The following is a 22,413-nucleotide window of genomic DNA, read 5'->3' as shown; positions in this document are numbered from 1 at the left end:
GGGTTCACCATACTTTACAGAGATTTATAGCTTAAGGGCTGCCATAAGTGCTTCTCTACGCGGCTAAGAAAGGAACCACCTTTGCCCGCTTATTTTTGGCAAAGACTGTACATCCTTTGTAAAACGTTTAGCGCCCAAAGGGATTGCCTCTTGGTCATACAGTGTTTCGGGCTATGCGTCGCCAGCGTTCTAAATCTCTTGAAGGAGACAGGTCCTCAAAAAGAGGGCTCCACTAAGCGGCTTAGAAGCATCCATCTTGGCCTCTTTACTTTTGACAAAGGCCGTAGGTTCTGGCTCCAATCCCAATTTTTTGTGTTGAGCCGACGTGGCTGTTACGTGAGGAGCGAGACATGCGTTGGAAACATGATGATGCTCTTTAAGAAAGGGTCACTCTCTTGAGAGGGAAATCATCGCTTCTGCAATAAGGTCCCTCAATTTACGGCGTTTTCCTTTAGCTTGACTAAGTGTGAATGACGCTTGGAGCTTTCGCTCTCTCTTGTATCACCTAAACCGATAAGAATGAACTGAATAAATGAGAGTTTTGCATTCGCTTTCTCGATTGCACATTTGCAAACCCTTCGGCCAAGATAATTCCCTATGTACGTGTGGAATATTTGGTCTTGGTTTCGGCTACTACTGGCATGTAATGTGCTGGAATGGCGGGTGCCTTTCTTTTGAACCCTTTGAACACATCAACATAGATGCACTGACGCAACATAGACCGTCATCACTGTCCTGACTAGGCCCACTGCAGGATAGAGAACTCTCCCGTATCTCACCAATTAACCCTGTCCTGTGCTAGGCGCGGTTACCTTATGCCGCGAACTTCACAATCCCATCCGCCCACCTAACTTTCTGCCGCCCCCTGCTACGCTTGCCTTCTCTTGGAATACACTCCGTTACCCTTAAGGACCATCGCTTATCTTGCCTTCGCATTGCATGCCCTGCCCAAGCCCATTTCTTCCTCTTGATTTCGACTAGGATGTCATTAACCCGTGTTTGTTCCCTTACCGTCACTGCCCTCTTCCTATCTCTGAACGTTACATTTATAATTTTCCCTTCCGTAGCTCACTGCGTTGCCCTCAAGTTAAACCATTTTTATAAGGCTTCACCTTTTTGATGCATAGGGGAGTACCGGGAGATAATGCTGTTGCATAGTTTTCGCTTGAAGGATAGTGGTAAACTGCCATTCATGATAAGAAAGTACTTGCGAAAAGCGCTGCACCTCATTTTTATTCTTCTAGCTATTTCACTCTCGTGATCCGGATCTGCGGTCACTACCTGCCCTAAGTGGACGTATTCCCTCACCGCTTCCAGCACCTCACTGCCAATCTGATTACCCACTCGTCGTCATTCTTGAAAGGCGGTTTTCATACCAACTATTTTATTTCAATTCTTACGCAGTACTTTGGGGCGCATGAAAATACAACGAATTCTTGAGAAAGTAAAAGTTCTGGATATTTATCCGTTTTCGCATCTTTCTCGGTTATCACGCGGAGGTTCGGTTGAACAACCACCCGTGCTCGCGGCTCTCCGTTGCAAATTTTTTTTTAGACAGTCTACAGACTGCCTTCAGACTACTGTCTATAAATTCTATACACTTTGTACAGACAAATCCTCAAGAACAGTCTACAGGTAATACAAATGCTGTGGACAGTCTATAGGCAATCTATACACTCATGGCCATGCACTTTTAGGAGGCTTTTGTCTATAGACAGTCTATAGGCTATGAATAGACAAATATCTATAGGAAGGCAATAGAGTCGATAAGAAGTCTATAGACTGTCTATAGACCATTTATATAAGAGCTATCCTAGGAGAAGCTGCCGCCCTTAGCCGCCATGAGAAAACCGAAAGCTCTCGCAAAGCGTTTGTGCGTCGTGAACACAAGAGTGTGTGCGCTATTACGGAAACTTAATGAAGGCATTTGCACAGGTCAAGACCTAAACCTGTACCTCAACAGCAGCGCCCCAACTTCGCACCGCTAAATATTCCGGCTACCCCAGCGTCTAGAGACGACTGTGGAGGCGGATTTCGGGCTAATCGTCTTGCATGTACTTTCTCGCTCTTGTTATCCTTCTTACCGGTGCCCAGAGTTTCGACGGAGACAAAGATGGTCAGTGCGATAACTCCGACCAGGAGCAGGCAAAGGATGATGGTAGTGATCCTCGCATTTTTGTCGAAGTCCCTGCAAGATTAGCATTGAGCTGCGCTGTTCAGAGCTCGCTTGCACCCTACGACGTGGCACTTAACCTGGTCTCAAAAAATATCTGCCTCACCTGTAACCGAGAGTAGAGTAAGCATTAAATGTTTACGGGCATAACACATGACAAGAATGTATATGCAGCGCGTTCGAATACTCCGCGAGCGTGTATACATCTGCCTGCCGAAGGGGGAAACGCCATGAGCTGAAGGCCCAGCGGCCGGTCTTTTACATGCGTGAGTGTGGGACCGCAGTGCCATCCTTTGGACGGCGCGGAAGCAGTTTTTCCGCCCAAAGCCCTCCTCACCCTGAAGCTCCCCTCTTGCTCTAAGCGGCGCTCTCTCAAAGCTCCTAACAGATCATGTATGATAACGAAGTGTATCGTGGCATGTATGTGCTTTTTGCACGCGTTATTAGAAATCGGAAATTATAATTCGGCGCATTATCAAACGCACAGCTCGAGTGATATATCGATGAACATTGAGAAGACATTGGAAGCAGTTATTTTTTTGAAACTCTTTTGTAGAGCTTCCGGCGCTTCTATGCCGGTCCTGTAGGAGGGCTTAGAGAGTCTCGTTAAATCTCGTACGGTGCCCGGATGCTCTCATTTTAGCTCCCGGACGTGTGGAATTCAGTGCCCGGATGTTGGCTCTCGGTCTCGGCGTGACGTCACCACACTGCCGACAACGGTAGCTAAAAGCATTTCTGCTAAAGCATGCTACACTGCCTTAGGCTGTCGCTAGCACAGAATAGACATTTGCCAAGCTACACCTCTAGCTGAACATTCTAGTGTTGTTACCTGCGGTGGAACCTGCTTGCTTCTATTTCTTTCGTAAACGGGGTAAAAAAAAAAGAAGCTGGGGATCACTGCGATGACCAACATTGGGAGAGCGCGAAAGCATTGACGCCTCCTCAGCACTCGTCGCCTCTCTTTGCCTATCATTTTCTTTTTGTTTGTTAATTCATTTAACTACAGAATTAGTGTAGTTATGTTTTAATTACAGATCGATTTGCTTACTTTGATTATACTTTATTTTATCTCAATAAACCATTTTGGTTTTCAAATTTGGCACCGTGGTTGCTTTCCCGTCCACTTACTATATCCCCGTCAAGCCTATTCAACCGTTCAATGGTTTTTGCTGATAATTGATTAACTAATCAATCTATGTCAATGAAACTGTTTTTTAGATTAATTATCACTCATCAAATACATATCAATTCATTTCAAACTTTATTTTCACTCTTATGCCTATTTTTCCACTATTTTGCCGTCCACGTCTATTTTATGGTCCACTCACTTTATCGACGTCCGCGCTGTTTCGAGGTTTTGTCGACATTTTTGACTCTAATTAATTAACTAACCATCCTATCGGCATAACCTTTTTCGTGCAGCATCCTCACATCATCCTCTTTCGATTACAAACACTCGTTTGATGCTGCCTCTTCTGAGAACGTCACAACTGCTGCGGACATGTTTTGCAGACATGTTTTGCGGACACGTTTTCGTGACACGACCCCGCCGACATAGCCTAGAAATGCTTTCTCATTAATATGCCTTACAACTATAGGGTTGACCCCAGGCAAGGAGAGTTGCCATTCGGTGTGCATGCAGTCTGAGAAATACAGGGATGGCTGTTAGAAGCCGCTCTGTGTGGACGTGTGTCTGGTCAGAAACTGGCGGCTTGATGGGAAGTATTAAGGCGAAAGCCTTTAATGCCTCATACTGTCGTTCGCAGACGCGTCGGCAGGTTTGTCCGCCTTTCGGCGTCACTGCTTAAAAAGAAACTGCGCCGAGGGTGGGAATCGAACCAGCGCATTTGCATTTGAAGAGGAGACGCTACCACTCCGCCACGAAGGCTCAAGGTTCGAGCTCTAGGCACATCTAGTGAATGCATGGGTTTCATAAATGAAATAAAAGGAATAAAGTCAAGAAAAGGAAAAATAAAAAAATAAGAAAATAAACTAAAATAAAAACAAAATAAAAATAACATTTGAAAATAAAATGAAAAACAGTAAACATAAGAAAAGGAGCAAAAAAAAAATAAAAAGAAACAAAATATGAGAAATAAAAGGAAATAAAAACAAACTGCGTAGGAAATGCTTTAGCCTTGCCGCACTTTAGAGAGCCAAAGTGCCCCCTTGAATTTTTTGGGAATTCGATCTGTGCCGAGATGTCCAAATATCCGCCACTACTTACTCTGTTTTACTGACTGAAAAGTAAAGCAAAACGCGACGTGAAGCTTTTGACAGTGTCAAGACATATGACATTTTACTTTTTTCAACTGTGTATTCTGGGACCTCGCAACGGAAATTCCTTTAGTAACAACAGGATTTTCTGTAGTTTTGAGCAGTCTTGTCTCGTAACGACAGAACCCGTTGTCCCAACATACAACTTCGCAATACTACAGAAAATTCTGTCGCAACGACCGGACGTCACATTTATGTCGTATTTTGGGACCGACTGTGTCGAATTTTTCGACTGAGCAGCCATAAAATATGCCGCTTTCACAATTATAGGCTGCCCGACTGAACAGTTTATAGGCACCCTTACAAAAAAAGTTTTAGTCAGTCTATAGTATGTCTATAGACTTTTGTCTATAAAGTCTATAGACTTTTGTTTATAAAGTCTATAGACTGTCTATAGACAAAAGTTAATAGACAATACAAATGCCATAGACAGTCTATAGACAACCTATAGATTTATGCCCATACATTTTTAGCAGGCTTTTGTCTATAGACAGTCTATAGACTGTGAATTGACAGAAAGTAATATCTATAGGAAGTCAATGGAGTCAATAAGAAGTCTATAGACTGTCTATAGACCATTTTTATAAGGGCATTCACCTGCAGTAATAACATTAACGCTCATGACAACACCGGCGATAATGGCAGACAGACTGGAATCCGGTACAAGACGCCGCACGAGAGCTTATTATTTCAATTTTTTTTTATCTGTAGATGTAGCCGCTATCATCGTACTTACAAGAGTCCCTTTCAAACTCGTTGTATCCGGCACCTGAACGAGAGAGAAGCAAGGAATGCATATAAATGTGGGACTGACAGGTTGAAGTCATGCTTGACTAAGTAAAGCCGAAAGTAGAGAGAGCTTCTGAACGTTCATGATGTCCTGTCCGTGTTTCGTGTTTCCTTCGCGCTATATTTTACACCATGAAGTCATGTTTTTCTCGCGACAAAGCATTCATAAGCTGTATCTCCAGAGATCAATTTCTAAGTCTGTCATAAAGAAGAATGTGTTGCGTTGATGCTTATTGAGAGCCTTCAGTTACAACTGAATTGACGTATGCGAGGAGCCGGCCATACTTACTTGCTGGTGCCGACTCATATGGAGAGAGAGAATTGCTGAGAGACATGGTTCCCGCGTGTTTCGAAAGGTCCCCTGAAAACGGAATACAAACACGAATGGCGGTGAATGTAATATTCGTTTATAGCTGTCCGTGTACCCCCCAGATAAAGGGTCTTGATCACTCCGAAGTACGGAAGGGATTCTCAGTTGTGAAGGGGATCATCCCCTACAAAATTTTTTTAGACAGTCGATAGAGTGTCTATAAACTTCTGTCTATAAATTCTATAATAAACTCTCTATAGACAAATCCTAGAGCACAGTCTATAGACAATCTGTAGTTTTATGGTCATACACTTTCAGTAGGCTTTTATCTATAGACAGTCTATAACCTATGAATAGAAGAAAAATGGCTGAGGCTTAGCTAAGGTTAAGCCTAGTCAGAAGCGAAGCATGTTGATGGCTAGGCTTGGTAAAGTTCCTCGCTTTGTTCTTCAGTTGTTGTAGAACGTTGTCGCCGAGCCGCATATTGTGCACGCCGCTTAGCCAGACGTTCATCCCACTCTTCATCGGTCGCTGTGGCACGCTGAAGCTTTAGCTTCTCGTTCAAATCAGCCCTGCTTCTAGGCGGCATCCCAACATCTGGCCGCCTCGTAAGTGCCCGGAGAGCGAGGCAAGCTCAGCTTTATACCGCTGCTGTAGCGTCACGTGATCAGCTGCAGCGCCTCTGATGTGGAGCCTCCACCGCCGCGGCCGACCGCGCGAGCCGGCAGCCCATCTCTCCTCTGCTGTGACGTCATGTTGTCACGTGGTCAGCCGCCGCGCCTCTGATGTGGAGCCTCCACCGCCGCGGCCGACCGCGCGAGCCGGCAGCCCATCTCTCCTCTGCTGTGACGTCATGTTGTCACGTGGTGTCACGTGGTCACGCTAAAGGTCAATGGTAGCTCCACCGCCGCGCTCGACGTGCTGTAGTGTAGCTCTAGTAATATGCTTCGCATAAAATAAAAATCTATAGAAAGGCATTAGAGTCTTTAAAAAGTCTATAGACTGTCTATGGGTAATTTTGTAGAGGATGTAGTGTACGCGGGTCATGGGGGTCAACGCGGTCGTATATGAATAAGAGGATGTGAAGGATATATGGGCCACAGACCCATTGGCTGAGTCACATGACCATTTAAAGCGACTAATGGGTGCGGCCCATGATTCACGTGACCGATAGGTGTTGCAACCAAAAAGGTCACATGGTCACATGACCGATTATGACGTCACTGATGGTTACGTGATGAGGACGTCATTTCGTGCATACGAGTCGACCTATGCGCAACAAGCCCTTAAAAGCTGGAGCTGTAAAATATACGCAGAAATCGAAGGCGCATCGAACAACATTTTCATATGCCTCGTCCTCTAGTGATGTGTAGTGCCTGTAATAGACCGAGTGAACTTGATCCATGCTTCTGTGAGTGCAGCTATGGTACCATCACCGAGAGCACCATACAGCCATAGATGACACATTCTCTGTAGCGTCAACACTCTGGTCTATAACCATGTGCTGTAAAATTATCTCTCGGCTACAGGTCAAGCACGGGGCGACAGTAGGCACCACGACGCCAACGATGACGCAGTGCATTCCCTGCATTTTAAAAGGCTATAGCTATACCAGTGAGGCCCTGCGGAGTCTTCCGTGTCGTCGTGGTCGCAGTAGTCCCGGAATTGGGACAGGAGTAGCAGCGCAGCAGTAGTATTACCTCCGTTGTTAAAAGAAACCTCAGTGGCATTGCTCATCCTGCCTACACTATATGCTAAAACAATTTAAAGAGTATGAAAAAGCTATTTTTTCCGCTGGTGGCTGGTAAAAACAATTTTTTTATGGTGTCACGAGGTGCAGTACGGAATGCTACGACAGTGGTGATGGCGACGGTGCTACGATTTCGTGCACCCAGTGTACCACGTACCACGTGCAGGACGTGCAGCACGTACAGCGCGTTGACGAAATTATTGAAAGGTAGCAGGCCGCCTGCAGCGTATACTGCATGACAAAGGAGGTTTTCATCTGGACATCAAGCAGTAGTTGCTGAAAAGAGGAAAGCCGGGATCCAAGTTAAGGTCATATGCTGTTCTAGCTGCATGTCTGAGTGGTTAAACATCTCGAAGCTCGGGGCATATGTGTTAATACAGACGCCGTAGTTGACAACTTTGGATTAGTTTCGGCCACCCGAGCGCCGACATCAAAAAGCACATGGAAAAAGTTGAGATCGTACGACCGTACAGACGATAACACAGAAGAGAATTGGAAGAGTATACTGCGTCGGCAGCCGGCAGAGTAGCACACACGTAAAGTTGCCGGCAATTTCTCCCATTGGCTGGCTATAATCCGAGACTCCCACAGGGTCGCTCGAGCAGACGAGGCCTAAAAGTGCAATCACATGACAATCTAAGCATCTCAGAATTTAACCTAAAAGTTAACAGGCATCCAACAGAATTGGTAAATGATTTGCGCGCTTATAATTGTTGGTTGTAAAAAAAAACAAGAAAGACAATCGGTTTGTAGCGAGGAATTTAAACGGCGTTTTCGGTCCCAAAGAATCTCAGAATGCAGCCTAAAAGGTACCACATTCCCAGGGGAAACGAATAGGAGTCTGTCCTGGTCTCGTTTTTTATAGAATAACTGAAAAATTCTCTCAAAAATGGGGATTTCAAGTGCTGCCTTCAGCGTCCTAAAACGCCGCTCTGACACATTTCGCCATAAAATCGATGGAATGAACCCCGTATCTAAGCTTCTTTCCGTGGCTGTGGACGTCACAAGACATCAGACAGCCAATGGGACGACGCTGCCGGCATTCTCCTTTTGGAGGTATTTTGCCTGCTGCCGGAAATATATCTCTTTCCAAGCAAATTTTGCCTCTCCAGATACGTTAACAACCACAGGCAGTAGTTCGAAAAACAGGCTTCCAGTTTGCCCTTGGTTCTTACACTATCATTCGCCGGCTTCGGCGAAGCGATATCACGTAACTTGTCATCATGATTTGATAGCTTAACTCTAAACGCCGCACAAATATATGTGCAAAGTTCGTGCACTTGAATCTGGAGAAACAAAGAACCGCATCATACCAATGTCGCCCTAAGATTCCTGTGCCGAGGGAACCCTAAATGCACACAAAAGAAAGAGAGGATGGCGTTCCTCTCACCTCAAGTGCAGAGCAGGGAGATAAGGGCTGAGCTGATGGAAGTACTGTGGGATGCCAAGACCCTTGAGGTGGTACGGCGGAGGCTCTCTAAAGTTCAGAGCTGCAGTCAACAGTCGGGAGTGACGTATAGAGACCGTTTGTGGTAACAGAGAAATCTGGACTAGCTCTTCTTCTTCTTCACCTCTTTATAATGGCACATACCCACGTGGGGGGATTGGCCAAGGTATAGTGGTATACATAAGGAAATTTTCATACGATAACGACAAAATATCAGAGCCAAACGAGAATTTTGAAAAATGTATTCATGAAAAACGACAGAAGAATATTTGAAGTGAAATAACAAAGAGCATTTTGGCGAGAATAATAATAATAATAATAATAATAATAATAATAATAATAATAATAATAATAATAATAATAATAATAATAATAATAAAAAACTCCGAGACTTTTAAAGGAGTTAGCAAATCAACCTACCAGTTGCAATTATGTAATCATGGAGATTCCCACAAATTGAACCCAATGCAAATCCTTTGGCGCTCGCTCCGAACGATAACAACACTGGCATAGATAACGGGAGCCCTAACCTGGAGAGAGGGACCTCCAGGTAAATCTTTCTCTGAAGTGCGAACTTTGGATAGTAGAGCAGGAAATGGTCCACAGATTCAACGTCCCCGCATGGGTCACATAGGTTTGTCTGTGACCACCCACATCTGCATAGGTATAAATTTAAACTGGGAATCCTGCACCGCAGTCGCGTCATTGATACCTCACACTGCCTGCCTGGTTTTACACGAACGCACGTTCCATTTATACGCTAAGTGCTGATAATCAGGAGTATTTAGTAAGGGATCGCGTAACCTGGCTGATATGTGTTGGAACCGCTGAAACCTGGAGATCGCCAGCAGACTGAAATTCGGGACGGGATGCGTTACTGGCCCGTCAAGAGCTGACCTTGCTAAATAATCAGCCACCTCGTTGGAATGAATGCCTGCATGACCAGGAACCCAGACAAAACGGACCTCCTTTAAAGTGGACGGGACAAAAAATCGCAGGAAGCGGCACAAAAAATATTTTTGGGAAGTTTCAAGGGAGACTAAAACTGACAAACAATCATCCAGGATAATAACGTGAGATACATGACACGGAATTTTGTGCAGGGCCATTCCAAGAGTCAAAAATTCCGCAAAGAATATGGGGATATAATCTGGGATGCGGACAGAATAGCTCCATGCCAAATCCTGCGAAAAGATGCCAACTGCAGCTTTTTGGCAGCTGACGGAGGCATCAGCAGAAAGCACCACATGATGGGGGAATTCCGCTATATGACCAGAAAGAATGCCGTTTAAAATATTTGTGGGCATGTGTTTCGCATGAGATGGGAAGATGTGGTCAAAATGGAATTCCACTGCTGCCGGCGTGTCGTCAACCCACTGCAAAGAACTGAGATCAACACCAATCGGTGTTAAAAGTTTCCGCGTTAAGGTAATTTGTGGCATTTGATATCGTGGCCAATGATGGTAAAAAAAATAAGGCCTGCTGAGACACAAAAATAGGAGTACTGACATTAGGCATCGGAACCAACGACCTGAGGAAAGTTCGCACCGTGAGTATTTGAAAGCGGGAAATTAAATCGGGCATACTGGCTTCGAGATAAAGCAGGGCGTTTGAAACTGATTTTGGGAGACCAAGGCAGAGACGTAAAGCACGCCTTTCCAGTAAGATTGAGGGTTGAACCTTGTAGTTTTCGCTACCAGAGAACAAAATGCAACCAAATTCAAGTATAGGTCTTACATAAGCTTTGTATAGTAACAATAATGTGTCGCGGCACATCCCAAACCTTTTATTGGCGATTCGTGTCAGCCGGCCTAGAGGTTGTTCTCCTTTACGCACGTTGTTCTTGATATGTTGTTGTTGTTGTTGCCTACGACAGAATGGCACATACCCACTCTGGGGGATCGAAGGCAGCCCATATATCCTTCACATCCTCTTATTTACTATACGACCGCGTTGACCCTCTTCTTCTTCGTCTTCTCCACATGAAAATAGCACATACCCACGCGTGGGGATTGGCCAAGGTACGGTGGTGAATGCCAAGAAGGTATATGCGCGGGGAAAAAAAAACAAAAAACAAATTAGAATAGTAGAATGATTAAAATAAGAAAATATATATGAATTGCTAAAGTTTTTCAATAAATAAACTAATTAAATATACCAGGAATAAAATAAAATACGCTTTTTGGACATGCGGTGGAATTTTACATGGAGTTAACAGAGTACGCGACCAGTTGCAATGATGTAACCATGAAGGTAGCCGCAAATAGTGCTTAACGGGAATCCCGTGGCACTCGCACCAAACGAGAGCAGAACTGGTAGAGACAAAGGGAGTCCTAACCTCGAAAGAGGGACCTCCAAATACTGTTTTCTCTGAAATGCGAACCGCCGACAGGAGAGGAGAAAATGGTGAATTGTTTCAACTTCTCCGCATGCCTTACAAAGGTTTGTCGTAGCGAACCCGCATCTGCATAAGTACAAGTTGAGGTGGGGGATTCTGCATCTCGGAAGCGTCATGGACACTTCACACAGCCTTGACTTACATGATCGGACATTCCATGGAAACTTTAAATGTTGAAAATCCATGGTATTCAGCAACGGATCACCCAAGCTGGCTGATATGTGTTAGAACCGCTGGAAACGGGAGGTCTATAACAGAATGAGGTGAGGTATGGGATAGATTACAGGAGCAGTGAGAGCTGACCTTGCCAGTAAATCAGCCACCTCGTTGAAATAGATATCCGAATGACCAGGCACCCAGACAAAGCGGACCTCCCTTACTGTGCGCGGAACAAAAAACCTAAGGGAACGCATCAATAGAGAGGTGCCGGAAGTTTGGAGAGACTAAAACTGAAAGGCAGTCTGCAAGGATAAGCTCCTTAATTGAATGAAATTAAATGAAATTAACTAAATGAAACTATTGCGTCCATACGAGAATATTTCGAGATCGCTCTAGCTTGTCAGGGGATATAAGCAGCACAAGTAATTGGCCCAGTATTGGAAATGGATGGTTTCACTACGGTCCATTGTAGGGCCATGCTTTGCTAATACCTTGCCGATATTGGACCGATAACTTTGCTTCTTGGAATAATATGCAGGCTGAAGTCAATAAACAAACACATTGCCGCCGCCCTTCTCAATACTGGAGTGCCAGCACTCTGTTCAACTAGCTGGCCAGACATGGCTGGTGGACAGAGCTCTCCATGAGGCCCACGCCCGTGGACTGTTGGGCGAGTAGTTGTTGTTGTTGTTGTTGTTAGCCTTTGAAAGAATGGCACATACCCACACTGGGGGATCGGCCAAGAATCGGGAGGCAAAGGTTAACTGCTATTCACCTGTACATAGTAAAGGCAAAAAAAAAAGCACACGGGAGAGCAACACCAAGGAGGGCAGGGAGTGAAAAAAGATAATAGTTTGGATTGGAGAAAGAGAGCGAAGGAGAAAAAAAGAGATAGATTTATTCGAAATATAATAAAGCATAAAAAAGAAACTACAGAAAGCTTTAGCAAGGCAGTCGATGAGATTCCAGCAAGAAATTTTGAACAGCGTCACAAACAGACCTGTGGCTGAACGCAAGCATGGTGGCGCCAAATGATAGCAAGAGTGGGCTGCTCAAACGAAGGCCAAGATGCTGTAAGGGCAACTCCAGCAGTCTTCTTCTCAAAGAGGTGAAACGACGACAATGGAGCCAAAAATGATCGACAGATTCAGGCTCACAGAAAAATGCACAGAGGGGAGATAACGCCGAACCAGATTTGTGCAGATAGAAATTTAGAGGGGGGAGCCCACGCTTGAAGACCTTTTGTTCTTTTCTTAAATAAACTTGTTCCTCTTTCTCCTAATCGTCATCGCCGAGTTCTTTGCCGCTTTCACCATAGCCAGAGTCAAATGTACTGTCTGTATCCTGTGGACAGCGTTGCTTTTACTACTTTTATTCAACTAGCTTCAGCCATGAACATGTATTTAATTCTTGCTAACAAATATATTTCTCCCCTTGGTCTCAGGAAAACATTCTGCAACCAGTTTTGAGCGTCGCTTGCAAGAAAGCCTGTCACTGCCATTTTAATGGACTGAATTTTGGGACCACCACGAATCGCGAGAAGTGGTCGTGAAATGCGCTAGGGGTTTTGACTGACGATAGCATCTGTCATAGAAAGACAATCAAGGTAGCAGTCGTTATTAGTAATTTTCATGTAAGTGCAGAAGCAATTTTGGACTCGCCGAAATGCTGATTGCAGCAACGCGTTTAAAACAGGCTGATAATTTGTTACAACACTTTGAGACAGATAAGGAGATCAGCCTAGGTGCAGCCATTATAAAAATCTAAACATGTTTGTGATAGAAAATAAGTAGGGATTAGTTACTAATGTTTTGCTTCTCCTAATGCGCCATCATCAACGTGGCTAGCAATGAAATGACGCGGAGAACCGTAAAAAAAAATGGCTGAGGCTTAACTTGGTTAAGCCTGGAGAATGCGAAGCATCATCGTGTCGCGTAATTTGGAGGCGCACAACCACAGCGACGGCGCGAGGTGGGCCCCCGTTTCTCCACTGTCGTGACGTCATGTATCACGTGATTTGGAGGCGCACAACCACAGCGACGGGCGCGAGGTGGGGCCCCCGTTTCTCCACTGCCGTGACGTCATCGTGTCACGTGGTGTGGCATCATCGTGTCACGTGATTTGGAGGCGCACAACCACAGCGACGGCGCGAGGTGGGCCCCCGTTTCTCCACTGTCGTGACGTTATCGTGTCACGTGGTGTGACGTCATGTATCACGTGATTTGGAGGCGCACAACCACAGCGACGGCGCGAGGTGGGCCCCCGTTTCTCCACTGTCGTGACGTCATCGTGTCACGTGGTGTGACGTCATGTATCACGTGATTTTGGAGGCGCACAACCACAGCGACGGCGCGAGGTGGGCCCCCGTTTCTCTACTGTCGTGACGTCATCGTGTCACGTGGTGTGACGTCATGTATCACGTGATTTGGAGGCGCATAACCACGGTGAAGGGCTGAAGTGGTAGCTAAAGTAGTATGCTTCGCATAAAAACAATTTTTATGAGCCGACACTTAGCATCCAGGCATAGGTCATTCGTGTTCTCAAGGCAGTCCTCGCTATCTTATGGAATCCTCGATGATGCGTTGGTGCCGTCCTACTCCTGCTATTCAGAGCTGTTCCATAATTTAGGAAACCAGTTCTTGTACAACACGGACTCAGCTACGGTCGCTACAATCTCCTTCAGCCTAACTAGCTGCAGGACGAAGTCCTCTCGCACTGACCTCCGACTAAACCCGTCCTGCGACAGCTCCGGCCGCCTTATCCCCGTAATCTTACTAATGGCATCAGCCCACGTGACTGCCCCCCCCCCCCCCCCCCCCCCCCCTCTGCTGCTACGGTCCACGCTGTTGCCCCAAGGGACCATCTAATAGGTTTCTTCACATCACACGCCCTGTCCCATGTCCATTTCATCTTTCAGTAGAATTAGAAGGCTTATTTGGGGGTGGAAGGGGGGGGGGGGGGGAATGTCGTCTGCCAAAAGATTCGCCGATTGGCTGAAGAAAAACGACGTCACCCGACCGGAAGTGATAACTATACGCCCATGTCGCCACCTCGAGACACCTGCGGGGAAACCTCTAACCATCAACTAGATGACCCGAAGGGATGTCTGGTTGAGGGCAGACACGTTCAGAGGTCCGCAAACACAACCAGAAAAGAATGGCACTTAACTCGATGTAAAGGCATCAACAGGCTCTAATGCTAATACATAGCCAACACATGTTAACGCGTGAGGATACGGACCGCTATACTTGATGATACTGTGGTATAGACGGTACCACAGAGATACTTTTTTATTTCCGCGCGAAGGTTCTACCAAAACGGGCACCGTTCCTCGGGGTTCAAAGGCTCGCCCGAGTGGCACCGATAGGCGTCAGCAAACTCGGGCATATTCTGCAAGGGCACAATGCAACGAGAACGGCTTGGCCAGTCGCGTCGCTGAGGGTGTCGACGAGGGCTCTCCGAGGAAGACGCACACAACTTGGCGCAGTGCGCCACGAAGAAGAGCTGCTCAGCGGTAAGGCTAATGCCTGACAACGTCTCTCCCCGCTCTTCGGCACTTAGCTTCTGAAACGCGGAGTGCGCTAACAACAGGCCGGTGTAGTCGGCGAACCCTTCAGAGTCGATCCAGTGGTCTGTAGTCCTCGCACGTGACTGCTGTTCTGCCTGCAATCGGAGAATATAATCGTCAGGCACTGGCTCCTTGTAGTCCCCAAAGGGACCCGGACAATCTAGTGACCTTCGGGAATGAACATACGCAGTGAACAGAAATAAGTTGTTACAAACGTGCGGATGCAGTGCAATGGTGTTAACCGCAGCAGAACGCGCACAAACAGACAGTAAAATTAAGGTATCATAGAGCAGACTGAACCGAGTCTGTTGGAACAGGTTGGTATCTCTCAGCACGGCATTACATGATACAAGGGGACACCACACCCCACAATGGAGCCGAATATGAAAGATGTACCTTTATAGATCTTAATTTTATAAACTGTAAGTTATACGTCGGTGCCTTTGGTTCTTTTAAAGTTGTTTTGAGATGCCTCCATGCTAAAAACTACCACGCAGAAATAAATAATTGTATGGACGTGCCTAGCCTCCGAAAATGCAGTGTAGTTAGCAAATGCGCGCAGCATGGCGCATGTTAGTTTTGAGCCAAAGCAGGAGTGTTTTACCGGCAGTGCCACTTTGCTGCACACGGTGCCGCTAGCGTGAGACTCCACCCAACGATTTAGAATGCTGCCGAACTATAGAAAGTCGTGCTGTAAGAAAGAGATACGCGAAGATCTTTCCCGGCATTATGCAAAATATTCGCGACCAGTAGAAAACTTTGTAAGTATTGTTGCAGACTTAAGTCGAAGGCACTGGAAGCGCGTATGAAGCAGCTTCTAAGTCTAATCAAGATCAAGTGGCTCTTTTACGCCATCAACTCTGCCTTCTCTGAGTGTGCATAATGTCAGCGCAAGGATGCTTGTCCTTACAGTGGAGTTGTTCATATCATGATTAGATTTTAACAAAGTAGGCCGCCTTAGTGTTGTTTAAAGTTGGCGCTGACTGGAATTGCTCCCTGGCGAGAAACAGTAGCTCGGGAGTGCACAGAGGAATTGTCTTAGGGGAGCACTGGGGAAACGACCCAAGGATCGGTCCCTTACGGGCTGATCCAAACATATACCCCCTGTCCCTTCTGAATAAGTGTTTTCACCACCACCACCAGCAGAACAGCTAATCAGCCCCAATATTGGAAATGTATTGGCAAGGCCGGTCTTACCAAGGACCAGGGTGAAACCGGCCATTTCCAACATTGGGCCTGTGCTGCTTGGGGAGAGCATTCAGCGAGGCGTACGAAGAGGCAGCGTCGAACGAATGTGGCAATTACGTACCCGCTCGTATGATGCGCGAAGGCAAAGCACTTTCTCTTCGTACTGCTTCATCGACCACGTCGACTTCAGGTGGTCCAGCGGCTGCCCACTCCGATCAAGTTCGATACCCTTTACGTCGTAAGCGTGCATGATTTCATGCCCGGCGACCTGGGAAGAGAGTTGACGTGGAGGAATTATTCAAGTTTCGGTAGTAGTGAAATACCGTATACGTCCAGTTGATTATTACACAGTGTCAAGCAGCCCAGCACGTCATATATATATATATATATATATATATATATATATATATATATATATATATATATATATATATATATCAGTAAATCAATCGCTTCCTTCATCGCGCCGGCCTCATACCTTTTCGGGTGCGACAATATATATATATATATATATATATATATATATATATATATATATATATATATAATGTTTGGTTTGGTTCGGTTTATGGGGTTTAACGTGCTAAAGCGACTAAGGCTATCAGAGACGCCGTAGTGGAGGGCTCCGGAAATTTCGACCACCTAGGGTTCTTTAACATGCACTGACATCGCACAGTATACGGCCTCTAGAATTTCTCCTCCAAAGAAATTCTAGCCGCCGCGGCCGGGATCGAACCCGCGTCTTTCGGGTCAGCAGCCGAGCACCATAACCACTGGGCCACCGCGAGGGCATATATATATATATATATATATATATATATATATATATATATATATATATATATATATATATATATATATATATATATATATATATATATAATGAATAACCTTTTCATGGACAAAAATTCTAGAGAATGAGTGGACAAGAGAAAAAAATCACTTTCAAATCAATTTATGCGCATACACTCTCTACACGTTAAACGGTCATGAGTGCAAAGTGAAGTTGGCCTCAGTTACTGATAGACTGCCGCGTTCAAACCGAAAACACGAGACTATTACCGGAACTGAAGCTTGTGTAAAGAAAAAAAAAACGAAAAAATTAAATACAGGTGTCGCAATCACCCCCCGTCTCGTAAGTAAACTGGGGTGCATCATACCCAACAATTGTAGACAAATCGTTTTTGAATGGGAAAGAGTTTGTGAACGCATTTTTTTATATATTGTAAGATTTCACTATAACAATCAGTATATTCGGAGATCTCCCGTCGACAGGCTAGCATTTTTTTTGCTATTAACGTTTTTGCTATCGTCAAAAGCGTTCCCCACTGGTTTTGTATTGCAGCCTTAACTGCTCGATGCCAGCGATAGAAAAGTCTAGAAGTCTCTCTTGCGATCATAAAACTGCAATTATGTTCTGAAGCGTAGTCATGAGACTCGACAACTGCGTGACGCCTTCTCTTTCTCCGGGACTCGTTAGGCTTATTTGAAGTTCCCATCCATTTTAAGATAGCTGAACGTTGGACGAAACCAGACAGTCCCTACAGAGAACCATCCTCCGGGAGTTCCCTATAGGGACTGTCCCTATACGTTGTAGGGGTCGTGACGCTGTACTATTGTGCAAGCACTGTGCTATACACTCTTTACGTGAGTTGCGGGCCAGAGATAAGAACAGAAAAAAAATGTCCGTGGTTTGGTTGGTTGGTTTATGAGGTTTAACGTCCCAAAGCGACTAAGGCTATGAGAGACGCCGTAGTGGAGGGCTCCGGAAATTTCGACCACCTGGGGTTCTTTAACGTGCACTGACATCGCACAGTACACGGGCCTCGAATTTCTCCTCCAAAGAAATTCAACCGCCGCGGCCGGGATCGAACCCGCGTCTTTCGGGACAGCAGCCGAACACCATAGCCACTGAGCCACCGCGGCGGCAGTCCGTGGTTTAGCTCTTGTTAAACCGGGAGTGACGCAAGAGCTCCGCCGAGCTGCCTACTTGTACAGCTGTGACACCTCTCCTCCTCTCCACTCTCGCAACCCCCCCTACTCGACACGGCGCATGCGCACAGCTGTTGTAGCTCGGTTTCGCCGGTGCGCCGCGCCGCCGGCGGCAGCAGCTGTTCCGCACCACGTGACCAACCGGCTCAAGGCCGCGGCGCCGCCACGAGGCTCAAAGGGTGCCGCGCTGAAGCTATGGCATAGTGTAGCTCTCGCTACCAAATTGCCACTCATACCTGTCCCAGGCCTCCGTAGTTGATTGCGGCTGGGGCGCCCTTGATGTATACAGGCGGCTGCAAAATGCCGGCATAGACTTTGATGGTGTTCTCTTGGAAATCGTAAAAAGCGTTGGGGTGGCCGGCCTGAAGATGGCGTTGACGTGCTCCCTGAAGATGCGGATAGTCAGCAGACGCCGCGATGCCACATACGGGGTGAAGAACTCCGTGCCAACGTCCGGAAAGCGCTCTGCGCCGATGCAGACGAAGCAAAAAAGGGAAAATTTAGTTTGCGTACGCTATAATCGACTTCAGCTTCATTTCACGTTATCATGTCAGCGTGCATATCGTACCAGCTCATTAATTTTGCAAATAAGAAGGCTGCTAAATGTTAAACTGCAAGATTAGTCAGAATGAGAAAAACAGCAAGGACCAGAAATAAAACGAATGTTTACCCTTTATTTTCAACATTTACCGCAGATCGAGTGGATGGCACAATTACAGGTGTAAGAGCGCTGTTTAAGACAGCATTGTCAGTGGTGCAGTACACCAGAATATAGCTAAGACGTGCTAAATAGCAGGCTGGTTAACTTATACCGTAGTCCTTAATACTGAATAGTTAACTTCTTAATAGTCACTGTTAAGTTTTTTAATTATTTATTGAGAGGCATGTAGACCACAGTAATGAATATCCGTATCAGTTTTTGGAATTTCGAAAACGCTGAACATCGCGCCAAAATACATGCGCTTTCGAGAAGCTTGCAGGCAAAGCAACCTCTCCAGTGCACCTAACTCATCCAAATAGCCAATATTTGTTGGGCCACAGCGCCGAGGGTAACCGCGTTTGCGAAATTCTAGAAACTTATGTGGATATTACTTACGGTAAGCTACACGCCTCTCAGTAAGTGAGGAACGTAACGGTAGTAGTTAGATTCCTCTATTCAACATTAGTTAACTATTCAGTATTAGTTAACTATCCTGCTAGTAAGCACGTCTTTGTTGTGTTCTGATGTACTGCACCACTGACAATGGTATGCTGAAAAAAAGAACTCTTCTAACCCCAAAAGCACATTTATAAAAATTTTATAAAATCTTAGCTGAAACACCCTGCACTATGTTAGAACGGCAACTTGGGCTAGTTGGTATAAATTCAATGGTCGTCTCTGCGCGCTGCCTCGTAGCAATGGACCGTGTATTATGAATGCATACAAGACAGTACATTAATCTCGGTGCTGGCTTTGGCCCCACCTATTGCCAACGTTGTCTTGTCTCGTCAATATTGAATATGGGCAGTGATCGATTTTCTCGACTGACTTTTTTTGTCGTTTAGCGCCAACATTTTATTTTTATTTTTTTTTTATTTAGTACATACTGCTAGCCTCATGCCGAGGCTGTTGCAGGATTGGGGCATATTATACAAGGGGAGAAAACGACAGTAAGACAAAGTACACTTAACTAATTGTTAAACAGTTCTAGTTGGCACAGTGGAACAAAGGAAACAAAACTACAGTCAAAGATCATAAGTCACAAAAAAATTTGCAGGAGGGCAAAAGTAACAAATCGAGAGCATTCTGCAGTCAGGGTACAGTTGATAGCTGGGAAAGAAAGCTTTCCAAGGACGGGCACTTGACCACGTCATCAGGTAAGGCATTCCATTCACGAACTGCTTGGGGGAAAAATGAATACTTAAAGGTGTTGCTGTGTGCCCGGTATTCAATTAAATGCTTGGGGTGTTGTGTTCTAGTGCTGCGGTGAGCTGAGCGGGAGATGTAACTCTCACTGTTGATTTTAAAGGCTCCAGACAAGAGAAGATAAATATATTTGAGGCGTGTATGAGAGAGAGAAAGCGATTTTAATGAGGAAAAGGTGGAGAGGTCGGCCGGTGGTAACAAGGCCCTGGCCTGCTACTCCACACAGGGAAAAGGGAAGGGGAGGAAAAGGAAAGTGCGAATGAGGGTTGATGGTGGCATAGTACAATGAGTTTCACGGGTGATGTCTACACACACACACACACACACGCACGCACGCACGCACACACACACACACAGACGCACACACACACGCACACACACACGCACGCACGCACGCGCACACAGAGGCACGCACGCACGCACGCACACACACGCACACACGAACACACACACACGCACGCACGCGCGCACACACAAACACACACACACACACACACACACACACACACACACACACACACACACACACACACACACACACACACACACACACACACACAACACTGGCTGGCACTCGCATCGCGGTTAGTAGACGCACATAAAACTAGTGTCTGCAACACAAACACCGACACATGTCATTAACCATGTAGGTAGTGCACAGGCGGTCACAGACGAGTATCCAGGCCTGTTTCACACAAAAAGTTGAGCACGGCCTTTATCACACGCCACCAATCAGAACGTCTCGCCCTGGCGCCCAGAAGAGTTCGGATGGTGACTCGTGGCGGCGATACTTGTTATATACAAACCTAATTGCGTTGCGTTGCATGTTTTCTAATTTGGTAATTAAATTATTTGTGTGTGGGAACCAGCATATTATGCTGTATTCTAAGATTGGTCGCACGAGGCATGTATAAGCAAGCAATTTTGTGTCGGGTGAGATGAAATTGATGGAGCGCCTTAATGAGCAAAGAGCGGAAAATGCTTTGGATGTTACGTATGCTACATGCTTGTCCCATTTTAAGTCTGAAGAAATGATTATGCCTCTTCCTTCATGAGAGCTTCCTCTTGACGGTATGCTTTTCAATTGAACACGGGAACGCGTCCTGGGCTGCCTGTTATGACCAATTTGCGATGTAAATTCTGCGATTTTAACGAACGGTGGACCCACCGCGAGCGCAGTCTCTTCTAATGTCGATGACGATTATTTATTTGTCGAAACTTCCCGTCACGCCCTAATACATGCAGCCGCCTTCTGCTAAACCTGTATTCGAAATCCTACGTGTTGTCGTGATAGTGACGGAATGAAATTCGCGGCCGTATGCAGCAGAGACCGCATCGTGAAATTTCGTGAGATTTTCAGGGGCTTTGCCGTGGCCAAGAAAGTAACACAGTTCGTTCCGGTGTAAAATCTAATGTTCCGGAGTGTTGGCGGTGTGCAACTGTAAGAAAAATGATCCCTTCCAAAAAAAAAAAAAACGCGCAAAACTAGACGCAGCGCAGCTCTATAGCTCTAACTATCATGGCAAAGGGAGCTTGCAGTCGTTCTGAGTGGCTGTTCGGGCAAGTTGGTATGTCATGGCAAAACTTCAACACTTCAACTTGTCTGCATAACACGGTTAGCGCATGTTTTGTCTTCTTCATGCTCGTTCTCGTTTGCAAGCGCTAAAATTTGTCATTTTTATCAGTCTACTCTTAGTTGCTCGCGCAGAAATGCTGAGACATGAATAATTCTATCGAACAGGTCACCCAACTAACTCAATGAAGCTATTATTCAGTTAAAACGCATTTCACTCCCCAAATAAGCTGATTGATTAATCGAATACTAATGTAATTCGATTAAGAAGTGAACTGAAACAAGCAGTAAGTTAAAGGGCAACTGCACCGCTTTTTGAGAATTTCGCGATATTGAAGGATTCAAACCTATATAAGCTGTAGGTAATGTATGCCAAGTGTTTTTGCACTAAAATTTAAAATAGTGAAGTAATCAATGATTGAATTTTGCGCTTCTCCTTAAAGCACTGCATGAGTACGGGGAAGTTAAGTGTGACGTCACGGAAGGCATGATTTCATATTACCGCTGCCGTGAGACCCATCGTGCCATGCCTCGTTGGATACTGCCAAACAACCTCGGCAGGCTTTTCCTTCGGTCGTGTTGGTTTTTTTTTCCTTCGAAGCGGGCGTTTATGCGTTGAAAATGTACAGACACCTTTGATGACGTCATCGTGCATCCCCACTTGCTGCGGAGAAGCTTGAAGGCCGCCGTGATTGTCATTCGCCGATTACGTCACCATTTCAAATGCTAGCCCAATAGAACACCGTATGCTTCACCTGCAAGCTTCACACATTCGACCCTTTTAAGCTCGTCGATTTCTAAAACCTCTGTAGTTGCCCTTTAAAGGGAAACTGCATAGGTTTTAGAAATCAACGAGCTTAAGAGGGTCAAATGTGTGAAACTT

The 22,413-nt window shown here is 45.7% G+C and overlaps 1 protein-coding gene and 1 pseudogene across 2 annotated transcripts in view; both read right to left on the bottom strand.

The window, feature by feature from the left end:
• The window catches only part of LOC149332489 (kell blood group glycoprotein homolog), a 30,132-nt gene extending 24,558 nt beyond the window's left edge, over nucleotides 1-5,574 (bottom strand). The window contains exons 1-2 of the mRNA XM_089557524.1: nucleotides 5,529-5,574; nucleotides 5,187-5,219 (exon numbers count right to left, since the gene is read on the bottom strand). Coding sequence (XP_089413650.1) covers nucleotides 5,187-5,219; nucleotides 5,529-5,574 — 79 coding nt within the window. The remainder of the gene's footprint in view (nucleotides 1-5,186; nucleotides 5,220-5,528) is intronic.
• A 9,035-nt stretch (nucleotides 5,575-14,609) lies between these two features.
• The window catches only part of LOC149332488 (neprilysin-1-like), a 28,390-nt pseudogene continuing 20,586 nt past the window's right edge, over nucleotides 14,610-22,413 (bottom strand). Inside the window, exons 11-13 of the transcript XR_016285223.1 lie at nucleotides 18,288-18,516; nucleotides 16,181-16,327; nucleotides 14,610-14,966 (exon numbers count right to left, since the gene is read on the bottom strand). The product of XR_016285223.1 is annotated as a neprilysin-1-like (transcript). The remainder of the gene's footprint in view (nucleotides 14,967-16,180; nucleotides 16,328-18,287; nucleotides 18,517-22,413) is intronic.

The sequence above is a fragment of the Amblyomma mixtum genome, chromosome 8 (genome assembly GCF_055824585.1).
Source record: "Amblyomma mixtum isolate Tamu chromosome 8, ASM5582458v1, whole genome shotgun sequence".
Taxonomy (NCBI): domain Eukaryota; kingdom Metazoa; phylum Arthropoda; class Arachnida; order Ixodida; family Ixodidae; genus Amblyomma; species Amblyomma mixtum.
Note: the sequence above shows the minus strand (reverse complement) of the source record. Positions and strands in the feature narration are given on the sequence as shown.